Source organism: Arachis duranensis, chromosome 6 (genome assembly GCF_000817695.3).
Source record: "Arachis duranensis cultivar V14167 chromosome 6, aradu.V14167.gnm2.J7QH, whole genome shotgun sequence".
Classification (NCBI taxonomy): Eukaryota; Viridiplantae; Streptophyta; class Magnoliopsida; order Fabales; family Fabaceae; genus Arachis; species Arachis duranensis.
In genome coordinates, this window is record NC_029777.3 from 8,252,588 (window position 1) to 8,266,854 (window position 14,267).

The 14,267-nt window shown below is 29.4% G+C and overlaps 1 protein-coding gene and 2 non-coding genes across 3 annotated transcripts; all 3 read left to right on the forward strand.

The window, feature by feature from the left end:
- The first annotated feature begins 4,142 nt into the window (after nt 1-4,142).
- LOC107492404 (zinc finger protein GAI-ASSOCIATED FACTOR 1-like) lies at nt 4,143-6,544 on the forward strand. Its single transcript, XM_021126418.2, has 2 exons — nt 4,143-4,330; nt 5,180-6,544. The coding sequence occupies exons 1-2, from the start codon at nt 4,195-4,197 to the stop codon at nt 6,526-6,528; spliced, it is 1,485 nt and encodes a 494-aa protein (XP_020982077.2). The 5' UTR covers nt 4,143-4,194; the 3' UTR covers nt 6,529-6,544.
- Nucleotides 6,545-13,269: 6,725 nt separating this feature from the next.
- Nucleotides 13,270-13,366, forward strand: LOC127739971 (small nucleolar RNA R41). Its single transcript, XR_008000712.1, has one exon. It is a non-coding gene; the product is annotated as a small nucleolar RNA R41 (small nucleolar RNA).
- Nucleotides 13,367-13,474: 108 nt separating this feature from the next.
- On the forward strand, nt 13,475-13,552 carry LOC127739975 (small nucleolar RNA Z155). Its single transcript, XR_008000716.1, has one exon. It is a non-coding gene; the product is annotated as a small nucleolar RNA Z155 (small nucleolar RNA).
- The last annotated feature ends 715 nt before the right edge of the window (nt 13,553-14,267 follow it).

Consider the following 14,267-nt stretch of genomic DNA (forward strand, 5'->3'; position numbering starts at 1 on the left):
ATTATGATATATATACTTATTATATTTAATATTATGCATTTATTTCAACAATAATTAATTAATACAAAAAAAAAAAAGAAAAAAGACAAGTTATGTCACTCTGAAACATTTTTGTATTCTTGATAAGAATAAAACACAATTCCCTACTTGCAAAAATTAAAGGAGCAACAATATCCACTCATAACAAGTATTAACACCAGCACAATAATACTTAATAGTAGTGAAAAAATCACATAAACCAGAAATTAGAAACAAGTTAACACACCAATATTTTTAACGTGGAAAACCTCCTCAATGAGAGAAGTAAAAACTACGAGTCACTAAGACCAGGATATAGCTTCACTATGATGAAAAATAGGGTACAAGAGAATCACAAATTACTGCACAAAATGTGCATACAACAAGTCAAACAACCCAAGCTTCAAAGCTTTCAAAACAAGAACAATAAGATGAAAATACCACAAAAACAGAGCTACTGTGCGTGGCCAATATCTCCAGATACAGACATTGAATCAAAGATCCGAACCATGAAATCAAAGAACCAGATGTATAAAATACACTGATCAAATTTGAGCTCGATTCAACGGTTAACGAATCTGCAGTGATTAATTTACAGAGACAGTTTTATGTATGTGCGAAAATAACTTTCTCTTTTCTTTTCTCTTTAGTATTTTAGTGTTTGGTGTTCTCCTTTTAAAATGATCTCTCTCACTCAACTTTAACTCCTTCATGAGTTTAGATATTAGTATTTAGATTTTTTCTCTATATAAAAAAGAGCCAAAAAAAACCCAACAATTCTAACATATAAAAATGGAAACTATAATATAAATTATACTTAAGGAATTTTAATTGATAGATGTAGTCTAATTCCCAAGTCACGATTCATTTATAAATAGTGAGTGAAAATTAAGAATTTTCCATCACCCTATATTTTTGCATCGATCTTCAACACTATACACAACTGTGTAGCCCTGGCTCGAGATTATTGATACCTACCCTTTTGATAAAATAATTAAAATAAATTAAATTATCTAACGATATTAGATAAAGGAATTACTGTAATCAGTTAACCAACTCTAAAAAACTCCATTTACTAAATACTAACAAAATTATAGCTTTTTAAAATTTTTTAAATAATTAATAACCCAATCAAAGCATGTCCATATCAATAACAATAGTTTTATGCATAACCTATCCTTGTTAGTTGTTAAATAACATAAACAAACCGTCTAATCTAGGTTGTTCCCTTTGTTGGATTTATCTATAAGGATTCTTTATCTATGTCAGTTAGCGACCATTACACCAAAATTAATAATTAATTATGAAGAATTCGAAACAATAATTCCATGGCATGTAATCATGTAAAAATTGGGCTCACCATTAGTGCTGGAAATGAGTCGAATTGAGTTAAGTTAAACTAAATTTAAGTTTGTTTTACAAAAATTAAGCTTAACTCACGGCTCGACTTATTAACAATCGAGTCTATTTCTTAAGTTTAAGTTTGACTCACTAAAAACTCACGAGCTAAGTCGAACTCACGAATTAACTCAAATAATAGGAATATAATTTATAATTTTATACCAATAAATTATAACTTGTATATTTTAAAAAATATTAAAAAAAATCAATTTTATATATTATCTATCTATCAATAAATTATAAATTTTTATTTATGTTCTACATTAAAATTATATATAAAAAATAAATATAAAATTTTAAATAATTGATATATATATATATATAAAATCGAGTCAACTCACGAGTTAATGAGTTGAGTTTATCTAAATTTAAATTTGTCTCATTTAATTTATGAATTCAATTCTAAACTCAAATTCGATTCATCAACTCACAAATTCAACTTATCGAGTTATTAATAAGTCGAACTCGAACTAATTCATAACTTCAGCCCTGCTCACCGTAATGTAATGAATAAATGCGAGATATTTATAAGATATATAAAGAATGTTTGCAAGCTTTTGTCGTTACTTATTTGTTGTAAGTAAGCTAGGTTCATCAAATATATCGATCTTTATGTCGATGATTTCTACCAGGTCTTTTTCGTCGTTTTATTAATATTTGTTTGATAATAAAAGAGGATATATATAGTTTAATTTTAATATATTAATAGAATGAAAAATTTTATACGAGTATTTAATTATATTAATGTATTTAAATAATTTCTTAATTAATAAAATTTAAAATTAATTATTTTTGTTAATATGATAATATACAATTAAATATTTATTCATAATTTTTTAGTATTAACCGTATATATAAAAATTAAATTTATATATCAAATGAAAAGGGCTACTCAGTTTTTATTTTTGTTACTTGAAATTTGAACTTCATCTCATGTTTGATATTCTAGTTTTTGTCCCCTTGTTTTCTTAAAGCAAGAAGCGCGTGGAGCTGTAAAATCCAACATGAAGAAAATAACAAAAGTATAATATTTTTATGGTGATCATGTATGACTCCTTCAAGCCATAAAAACGTTTTCATTATCATTTATGTTTGGCAGAACAATACAAAATAGAAAAAAAATTCAATGAATAAACTTCAACCATGCTTAAAATTATTACACATATTATCCATAGAATTTAATTCTATCATACCTTTGGCATGGTCATGACTCATGAGACTTTATTCCATACACACTCTCAAGTCTTAATATGTTTTCAATCCATAATGCTAAACAGATAAAAAAATTTATCAAAATTTATTTTATTTAATATTTATTAATTATTGTTAAAATTAATAAAGGTTAAGAATAATGTTATACATTTAAAATCTTTTCATAAATTAAGTTTAATTAAATTAAATAATAAAATTTTAAATAATACTAGTTATAACTGATTTTTTTTATATTAAATTAATTTAATTAGACTTATATTAGTTAACAAAAAAATTTAAATGTGTAGCATTATTTAAATACTAAATAAGACAAATTTTTACTGTTTTTAACTAATCTTTTTGTTATTAAATATTTTCGATTATCAACTACATAGTAATTTTGTGATAATAATAAGAAGATTAAAAAAATAGATAGACCTTATTTTATTTAACATTCATTAATTATTACAACAAAAATATTTGATAACAAAAAAAATTAGTCAAAATTTGCTTTATTAGTATTGAAACAATTAATTAATAAATATTAAATAAGATAAATTCTAACCTTTTTTTTTATCTTGTTAGCATTACTGTTATTATAATATTTCCATATATGTATAAAGGTATTATAATCTAAGTAAATCTTGAAAAGATCATTACATTTATTTTTCTTTTAATTTATATGAAGGAGGCCATAGGATACCCTTAGTGAATGTCGTTGCCATTATGGCAAATTAAAGCTTGAATAATGTAGCTTAGGTTAACTCGGTAGCAACCTCTTTTATGTCATTAATAGATATTTGCTTCATTCTAATTTTTATTTGAAGATTCTTATTACTTTGCTTGTTTCCATCGATCTTATACATGGATCAAATGTGACGTAGATAGATTTCGTCTTCGTTATTATGATGATAGTTATTTTCTCTTGTTTAAAAACAAATCCGAGTTTAGTAGCTAGTAACACAAACCTTCAATTTTTGAGTTAATTTATGACATTCAACTAGGTTCATTTAATTTTAACATAATATTAATTAAATTTTATTTGATCCAATATTGTTGAACTATATATGGATTAATGTCAATATATGCTTTATATACTTACAAATATTTTTTTAAATAATATCAGTAATTTTTTTTACACTGACATTAATGTATAGATATTAAATCCATAAATCAATACTTAACATAATCATATTATGGATCATGGAAATAAAATCTTATGCTAATTTCTAATGAAAAAGGTAGATCAAAGGGCCGGGAGCTTTAAATTAAAAATCCATCTTATATAGGTCAATTGTTTTATTTTAATATATATACAAGGGTCCAACAATCTGTGGATGCATGAGCTAATGAGAAATTGATTGGTTATTTAATTAGGATATTACAATAATAATATAATAATAAAGCAAGAAGTTAGCAAGGTAGTTAGGGGCATTTACCTATTTGTTGTCTTGTAATGAAGATTATATATTTATATAAGGCCAAATAAAGAAAAACCTGCTTACAACATTTATTTGTAACATAACCACAACAATTTGCTTTCTAATTCTTCAACACAAAAAGAAGCTTGTATTGTATCCAAAAATGTCAAACAATATGTCAGGTAATGAAGATGGAAGCTTCTCCTCTGGAAACACTGGAGAAGAAGAAGTTCATCAAGAAAACAAGCAGCAGCAGCAGCAAACCAATAAAAAGAAAAGAAACCTACCAGGAACCCCAGGCAAATTTAATTAATTTATTTATTCAACCTTCTATTCCCTTGATCTTTCATTATTTTTAGATCAATCTTACCTAACTAGCAGATATTATCATTTTTAGTCCGCACTTGGCTAGCAATAATTTGTAAGTAAAACTTTATGTAAAATTGATAGTTAAGAGTCATTAAATGATTTAATATATTTGATTAAATTATTATCTAACAACTCTCAATTATCAAATTCGTATAAAGCTAATTACACTTGAATTTTCACTTAATTTGTACCTATATTTAGAGTTTTGTACACTAAAAATATATAATTTGCACTTATATTTAGTAAAGTATGCATATGTGAATTAATACCGTTTACATTCATAATTTTAGAATTTGTACATATAAATATTAAAATTTATTTACTAAAAATCTAATATTTATGCTGATCAATAATAATAAAAGAGAAAAGTATAAGTGAATAATGAAAATATTAAATAATGTGAATAATGAATATATCGGATATTCAATTCACTAGATGTGTGGATGATTATTCTAATAGAGGAGTGCTAGGGGCTAACAACTTTTGTATTCTGTAACCATCAATTGACCATCAATAGTGTTTTTAATTGTGTGAAATTAAATCCAATGGTATGAAATCATTCAATTTTCTTTTAATGGTTAAATGCTGGCCAACTTTTTAAAAAGTTGCTAGTCTCCAAAACTTTTCCATTCTGATATTAAGATTTAGGTAAATAATTTAGAGTGTAATGTATTTTAGTTGAATTTAGTCAATTTTAAAGTACGTTTTGTAGTTTACTAAAAATTGCTGGTGTCTAAGAATTTTTCTTATTTTGATTGATGTTTGAATAATGATGACAGATCCAAGTGCAGAAGTAGTAGCTCTATCACCAACAACATTAATGGCAACAAACAGATTCGTGTGTGAGATATGCAACAAAGGATTTCAGAGAGACCAAAATCTTCAACTACACAGGAGAGGACACAATCTACCATGGAAGCTAAGGCAAAGAACAACCACAGAGGTCAAGAAGCGTGTCTACGTCTGCCCTGAGCCCACGTGCGTTCACCACAACCCATCACGTGCTCTTGGCGACCTCACTGGCATCAAGAAACACTTCAGCCGCAAACATGGCGAAAAGAAATGGAAGTGTGACAAGTGTTCCAAACGCTACGCTGTTCAATCTGATTGGAAAGCTCACCTCAAAACTTGCGGCACTCGCGAGTATAAGTGTGATTGCGGCACCATCTTTTCCAGAAGAGACAGTTTCATTACTCATCGTGCTTTCTGTGATGCTTTGACCGAAGAAAATAACAAACTTTCTTCCACCCATCAGGGTTTGTTAACAACTGGCATGCCCCCAAGTCAGATTCCATTAACCACTTCTTCTTCTTCATCAGATCAATTATTCATCACTGATCCACCACTTATCATTCCAACAACAACTCCTTTCAATAACTCCATCTTCTCATCGACAACTACTTCTTCTTCTTGTTCTTCTTCAACGCTTCAGCTGAGTTCTAGTGGCTTCAACAATGTTATTCTTTCTAATCCATCTTCTTCATCATCGCCTCACATGTCTGCAACTGCTCTGTTGCAGAAAGCAGCTCAAATGGGTGCAACTGCAAGTAACAACAGCATGAATTATTCACCCATGATGCAGAAAAGCTTCTCCATGGGAACAACTACCATGGCTGGAGTAGTTAGTGGTGGCCATGATGCTGCATTTACAAACCAATTGTTTCAGAAAGAAATCGTCTCATCACAACTGTTTGATGCAAACACTACTACTAATAGTAGTAGTAATAATGATATGGGAATGTATGGTCAAATGTTCATGGGAACAATTACTAGTAATAATAATAATAATGGGTTGATGAAGATTAGTAGTGATGTGGAACAAGAGATTAGTGATGATGATAATAATAATAATAATAATAACAATACGATAATGGTGGAGGCATCAAGGTTTGGAGGAGGGAGTGGAAGGGATGATGATATTGCAACTGTTCATGATTTCTTGGGAATTGGTGGAGCTTCATCAATTGCTTCAACAGCAACAGTGAGTTTGCATGAATCAGAGCAACAGCAAAGATTAGTAGCAGAGACATTGAATCAGCAGAGGTTGCAGATTATGAACCACTTTCATCACCATATTCCTCATCATGCTGCAGATTCAGCTATTGACAAAACTATGTGGGATGTCTGAGACTGATTATGTTAGCTTCCACACAAAAAGTTTCTTCCTTTCTTAACTTTTGTTTCAAAAAAATATAGATATATATATAAAATAAGAAAACCCTATGTTTAGTTCCTTTTCCTTTTGATTTAGTGAAATATGAAACTTTGAATTCTGTTAATTATTATGTATGCCTAACTAACATGTATATAGCTTTCTATATGAGTTCAATTTAAGAACTAATTTTCTTTTTCAATATCAAATAATTTTTTGAAATTATTAACTTTGAACCTAAGTTTTCAAAAAAATAAAAATAAAAATAATTTTATAATGAAAAATTGATTAATATTAATTAATTAAAAGTAAATAAAAAAATTTACACAATAAGAGTAATAAACTAATAATGCCACATTTATTATAAACCATCTTTATTTAGTTCAAAAGAATAATAATGCATGCCAATAACTAATTTTTAGAAAAGTAGTAGCCTTTTTCCGTGAATTAATGTTCTCACGTGACTGAGATTTAAAAAACTAAAAATAAAAAACTCACGATTACTCTTTTAAATATCTGCTTACCTTTATTTGCATAGTAATACAAATACAAATAATAATAGTAACAGTAATATAAGTCCGAATTAATTTTCAAGTAATAACAATAATAATTAATAATTATTTAATTAGTTTTCGTGTAACAATAATAATTTTGCTTACATTATACTATTTTTTAATTAGTTGTTAGGATTTATATTTTAAATTCAAATAAAAGTTAATTAAATTTTAAAAAATTTTAGTTATGAGAGAATTATAAAAATATGAATTAGAGATATATAGAACCATACTTTCTTTGTTCAGTACAATTAATTACTCTTTTTAAATATTTTTTTACCTTTTTTTTTAAATGATAGTTTGTATTCACAAATTTGTTGAGATCAATCTTATAGTTGATAATTTGTGTGTACATATATAAGTGATAAGGTTATGGATATTACTGAGTTACAAAAATTCTCCATTGTCATCTTGTGTCTCGATTGTTTAGTATAATCAATTACTTTTTTTATATATTTGTCTTATTTAAAATTTTTCTATTTTTTTAATGACAGTTGATATTTACAAAATTATTGAGATCAATTCTAGGGTGAAAAATTTGTGTATACATTAACAAGTGATAAGGTTATGGATAGTTGGACATTATCGAGTTACAAGAATTCTCTATTGTCATATTCAATTGAGATGGTTTGTCTCGATAAAGATGTGAATTTTTTTGCCATTTTTTAATTAGTGTTGAATTTGTATTATTGATATGTGTTTATTTACCATTTTTATTTGTTCTTTGATGTTTATGTGTCATTTATGGATTATGATATTTATTGGAGATGGCTTTTAATGATGAGATTAACCTTTTATTTGTCTAGAAAGTAAAATATTATACTTAAAGACGATGACAATCTTAAAAAAAAATTATGGATTAAGAGAAAGGGAAAGATACGATGTTCTTAGTATAGATGGAGGCTAACGAAAAATTTAAAGCATGCAGGTCAAACTTTAACTTATGTTGAGTTTCCAAATCAAATTGTTTATAATAGAGAAGAAAGGGAATGCCATCCATGCAAGAGAGAGTATTCTACGGGTGATTAAACTATGATCCATCGGGTACATGTGGTATCTACTATATGATAATTTTATTAACTGTTCAAAAAGGTTGCACAACATATGAGACTATTAGGACAGTTAATGGGATTATATATCCTAATTTTTAAGATACTTTCTATTTTATAGGACTAATATGTGATAATAAAAAATTCGTTGTAGCTATTAATGATGCCTGGTCATCAATTGAAAAAACTGTTTGTGATGTCATTGATATATAATAGTGTTAGCAAACCAAATTGTCTTTATAATACAATTTGGACATTATTGGTTGACGGGATACTATATATGAAGAGAAAAATATTGAAAAACTAAGGTATTTTACTATGTGGTAAATCATTATCACATGTAGGACTTTACTTGCCAAAATCAGTGTTCATCTATGTTCACTTTACATTGCTTTGTCAAGAATTAAGAGTCGCAATGGCTTAAATGTTTTAATTTTAGATGAAAACAACAATCTAAAGTCATCAACAACAAATGTCGTGTTTAAAGAAATTAATAATATTTAGGTAAAGAAAGTAGCAGAAAAGCTCTGCATACAAGCCCTAATGACTTGTATGATTTACAAGTTCATTAACAAATAAAACCCCAAAACGCGCTCCAAGGGTTACGTTGTATACACGCGCTATATAGGGATCCCGCGTATATCTAACTACCAAATTTAAAAGATTTGTTTCCTTCTTCGTTTTCGTTATTTGCAGATTTGCTCGTTCTTCTTCTCGCGAAGCTTCCCCTGGTTTCTTCGATCGTTCTTTTCCTCTCATTTCTTACTCGTTTCTTCTTCGTCATTTACGTTAGTTCCTCTCTCTGTAACTCTAGCTTCGTTTTCTATTTGATTTTTCATTTTCTGAAATCAAAGTTTGAACTCGTTTTGAAGATAATGGATGATTCAACCTCAAATTGTCAGCTGAATTCAGGCGAAGTGGACTATGAATTTGAATCTAACGAAGTTCCTGAGGTTTGATTTACATAGGATTACTATGAATTTTGTTGCAGTAATTTGTATAGCATTGTGTAGGTGAATAATTCGTGAACATTGACTGTCAAAATAATGCATGAAGATAAATCTGTGGATTGAATGTAATGTATTAGTTTTGATTAATTATCTGAAATTTATAGCAGACGCTCGGGTGTAGCTCAGATCTTTTTTGGGTGTATTTTTGCTAGAAGTGTGGGTGTATTTACAGTTTACTGCTTTTTCTATTATTTTAACTAAGTTGTTGTTGTTCGGGTGTATTATATCAGACATGATTTGATGTGTTTTTAGTTTTTGACATGGTGTATTCTGCAGCCTGTGTATTTACAGTTTATGGCTTTTATTGTCATTTTAGTTGAGTTGTTGCGGTTCAGGTGTATCATATCAGACATGATTGGGTGTATTTATAGTTTTTGACATTGTGTATTCTGCAGCCTCTCTCGGTTGTTGATGACCAGTTTGTTCCGAAGGTTGGAATGACCTTTATCACCCTTGAAGATGCTTGAAAATTTTACAGAAACTACGCCAAGGCTGCATGTTTACAAAATATGGGTGTAAAAGCATTGTTCTTTTGGGTGTATTTTTGTGAATTTACATTTTACATATAGATACATATATATAATATTAGGGTTTAGGGTTTTAGGGTTTACAGGTTAGGGGTAAGGGTTTAGGTTTTAAGTGTTTAGGGTTCAGGGTTTTAGTCTCAAAGCATCAGGGGAGATAGATCTCAGGGTGTATATTCAACTTTATTTGGGTGTAAAAAATCGCAGGTTATGGGTGTATACTTGATTTGATATTTTTCTTCATATTTTAGTACCTGTAATTCATACATTTTGAATACAGCACAGACAGTTTAACAGAACAGACAGTTTGGGTGTATATTTTAAGCAATCTTGGGTGTATATTAAACTCCCGTTGGGTGTAAAAGTTTATAATTTGTGTTTAGATCTGCCTTGATGTTTTTCTTCATATTTTACCACCTGTAATACAACTTTTGAATACAGCACAGACAGTTTAACAGCACATATAGTTTAACTATGGAAAAAAATTTCATTGAATAGAAGTTGTTTATAAATGGCAATTTTTTACAGCATTTGTTCAATTTACAAACTAGCTAGCAGTTGGATTACTCAGTTTCTATATCAATAGAATTTATCTGACAAAACAGACTAAATAATACGGAGAATGGCTTCGACAGTCTTATTGCATTACTCGCTCTAATTGCTTGATCTCTCTCTTTATTCATTTCACTGAATAGTATCCGTGAAGCATACTCCACTCTATAGTGGTCCACCTCGTCCTACAATTAAAAAGTATATTATGTTTAAACAGCAATATTAATTCAGTAAAGTAATACAGAGTTATATAGTTCTAAAGACAGTTACCTGTTTCCAATTATCCCATTCATACTTCCCACTTTTAATGTTTTCCGGCTCAATTAACTCAAGCCACTTCATAACGTAGATAGCGCAGTCATAGCTGAAAATGAAGAAAATAAATTACAAATCTCATTTAGGAAAGTTTAATGTTCAAAGTCACAAATTTATACGTTGATTTTTGGCCTGATATATTAACGTATGATGCTTTAATTTCCTTCTCCTTCTCGTCTTTCTTTAGAGGTTCCCCGCCAGCATATGCTCTCATTCTTGAAATTACATATCCCTTAAATACCAAAACAAATCAGTAATACACCCGAGTGAAATACACCCAAATGAATGCAAACAATCATTATTTAGAACATACTAAAGATATAAAATACACCCAAATGAATGCACAAGATACAACCAACTAAATGGACAATATACACCCAACACAACAAACGAAATACACCCAACTTAATAAACAACATACACCCAACTTGATAAACAAAATACACCCAACTCGACAAAGAAATTACACCCAAAGGAGAACATACTTAGACCCAAAGCAAAACATACATACACCTTATATTGAATTGAAATACACCTATCTATTAAAGTAAAGAACACAGAGCCAACTTACAGTGAATTTATTAAGCTGCTTTCTCTCATCGCTTGGAGCTTTCTTGTGTAGCGGGTCAAGTATATGAAATTTTCGCTTTATTGTATCAATCACCCAAGCGCATGACCTATTTTTCTTGGTGTTATTTTAAAAGAACCGTATCCGGTTTTCAGTCTGTTCTCCCCTAGTTTGAAGTTGTTAGCCAGCTCCCTTAACACTTGGTGATGCACCCTTAGTGGTGGGATGTGCAACAAGCCACCGAATTCCAAATCCCTCACAATTGTTTTCTTCTCCTCACTCATGTTTCTGAATTTATCACTTAAGAGATGTGATGCACACTTAAGGTCTTTGGTTTGCTGTAAACAAAAATAAAATTAAAGTCAGATATATTTCTATTATATAAAACTGATTTCATGTAAGACATATATTTGTTCTTACATTTCTTCCAGGTTGGTTTCTCGCTGCCATTTTCTCTAAAATGAAAAATACACCCAAAGATATCAGTAAGATACACCCATATATATGAGTCAGATACACCCATTGATAACAGTAAGATACACCCATAGATATGATTCAGATACACCCATATATATCAGTCAGATACACCTATAGATATGATTCAGATATACCCATATATATCAGTCAGGTATCACTCAAACATGCATTAATATCAAGCAACATTACAGGGTCAAGCAATATACACCCATGGACAAGCAAATATAAGCAAGTGCTGACTATTACAGTATATCAGTTCAGAAATATACACCCAATATTTTATGTCATATACACCCAACAAATTACTCCATATACACCCACTAAATTACGGAATATACCCCCAAAAATCAGTTACCAGAAGAACTAGAACAACAAGAACAGTAACACCTACAAGAACGAAGAAGAATAGTGTAACATAGAAGCAAGAATAACAGTAAAACCTAGAACATTATAAACTGTAAAATGAGACGTAGAGTAAGAAGAACAGTAAAACGTACAACAACGTAGAAGAACAGTAAAACCTAGTTCGAAATTTGGAAAATATACAAGAATGGTAATGTAACGTACCTTAAGTATTATAGCTTTGTTTTCTCTGAAGATTCTTGATCGAGAGTTTTATGGTGTGTTGATGGAGTTTTCGAATGTTAGCGACGAGTTGTATATCTTGAGTTTTTCGAATGTTGCTCGAAAATGGAAGGGTTGCGTTTTCTCTGAATGGCTTTGAGAAGTGGAAGAAGTGGAAGAGTCTGCCATTAAGGGGCGGTTTACGCGAAGAGAAGCGTAACCGTTTGAGTGGGAGCGCGTGAATGTTACGCTCCATTCAATATAATTAATGCGCGTGTGGAATGTTTGTGAGCTGGGGGCTTGTAACACTTGTAAGGCCTTATTGCTTGTATGTGTAGCAGGTCCGAGAAAGTAGTATTTTCATTTAATAATATGTTATGATTTACACTTTGTACAAATATATGTCATAGATATAACTGATTTATTAACTATACTTTTAGATTTGAAATAAAATGTGTAACATGGAACACAACATTATATGCCAATTATTTTTTTAATGAGGTTAGTAAAATATTAGGTTATCGATAAATTTGCATTAGTTTTATGATATAAAATTTAATGTAAAATTGACATGCTACTATTACACTTATATATATTTTTATTTTTTCAAGTTTTTTTAATTTACCATATCAAATTAAAATATAAACTTGTGCATCAGACGAATTTAACACTAGTATATATAAAATTGAACAACAATAACAGTGAAAATTATAGTTTTTTATACGAACGCCAAATAAAGATACCAAGTAATTTCTTTTCATTTTTTTATAAAGCATATGAAGTTGCTGAAGCTAGGCCCAAACCATGTTCAGAACTCTGAAAGTAAAGCCCAGATCTGTATCTTAAAGGGCCATCTGCACGAGAGCGGAAGGGTAGTTCCGTCTTTATAGACAAAACCCTAACCCTAATTAAAATGTTACATAGCTTCTATTTATACACAGAATTGAAAATCCAATTCCATTCATTCGACTGTGCAAGCTAGTTCTCGCAACTTCTCTCGTGTTCGTCAATGAGTTTGTGGCTTCAAACTTTTAAATGGCTTCTTGTTCAATCTATTTTTCTGTGCCGTTCGTTTGTTTTTTAAAATCTTTTTTTGAAGTTTTTGTGAAGGCGATGATGTTGAGAACTACCTATTTTATGAGGGAATGGAAAATCGTCCCTTGTGATTAGAAATTACCAATGGATCCTTCTGAGCCTTTTTACCACTTCAGATTTATGGTTATGTCTGCTTTTTGTTTCTTGAATCGTTTCAGCAGTTTTTGGTTTTCTTTTCATTTTTAACTTGTTCAGATTTTGAAATTGAGATAGCCATTGATGTGATGATATCTTGTTTCCGAATTTACGAGTGTGGACTATAAACAATCAGACTACAATTATCTGATCAATGGTTACGCCTACTTCAAGAAAACCATTTCTTTTTCTTCAAAATTTCTTGGCATTTTCTTTATTTTTTACTTAATTAACATTGTCATTCATACTGGAAATTGATTTTCCTACTCTAACTTTTTGTCCTTTTTTTTTTTAATTTAAACAAAGTGGGGAATTTAAAAGAATCAATGTTGAGGATTCAGTCATTCACAGGAATCTATTCTCTCCCATGATACAATCTTATAAGAACAAACAATATGGCTTCCAAACATCTGAAGGGAATTATTGGATGAGAATGACATGTTTAGAATGATACCAAAATCAAATGGTAGGAAGTCATTTGAATTTATCAAAGCTAATTTTTGGTGCACAGAGAAAAAAAAGAACTATGAATACAAGACCCGTACATCACTTCGATGTTCAGACAAAAAGAAAAAACATTATTTATCATTGTAAGGGTTTATTGGGGGGAAATTCATTAGATTATCGGATCCTATTTTTTAAAAACACTTGATTAATCCGGTTCCATCTCCAGATAAAAAACAGTGGGTTAATAAGAAAAACGGACCTGATTAATATGGCTCAGTTTATATATAAAGGTTTAGGTATCATGAGTTCTTGGGTATATATTAAAATTACCAATCAATTTATTAAAATAAATTGTGCATCTATTAAAACAAAATATTTAAAATTTGTTACTAATAATAATTTTAACTTATGTTCTAAGAACCATG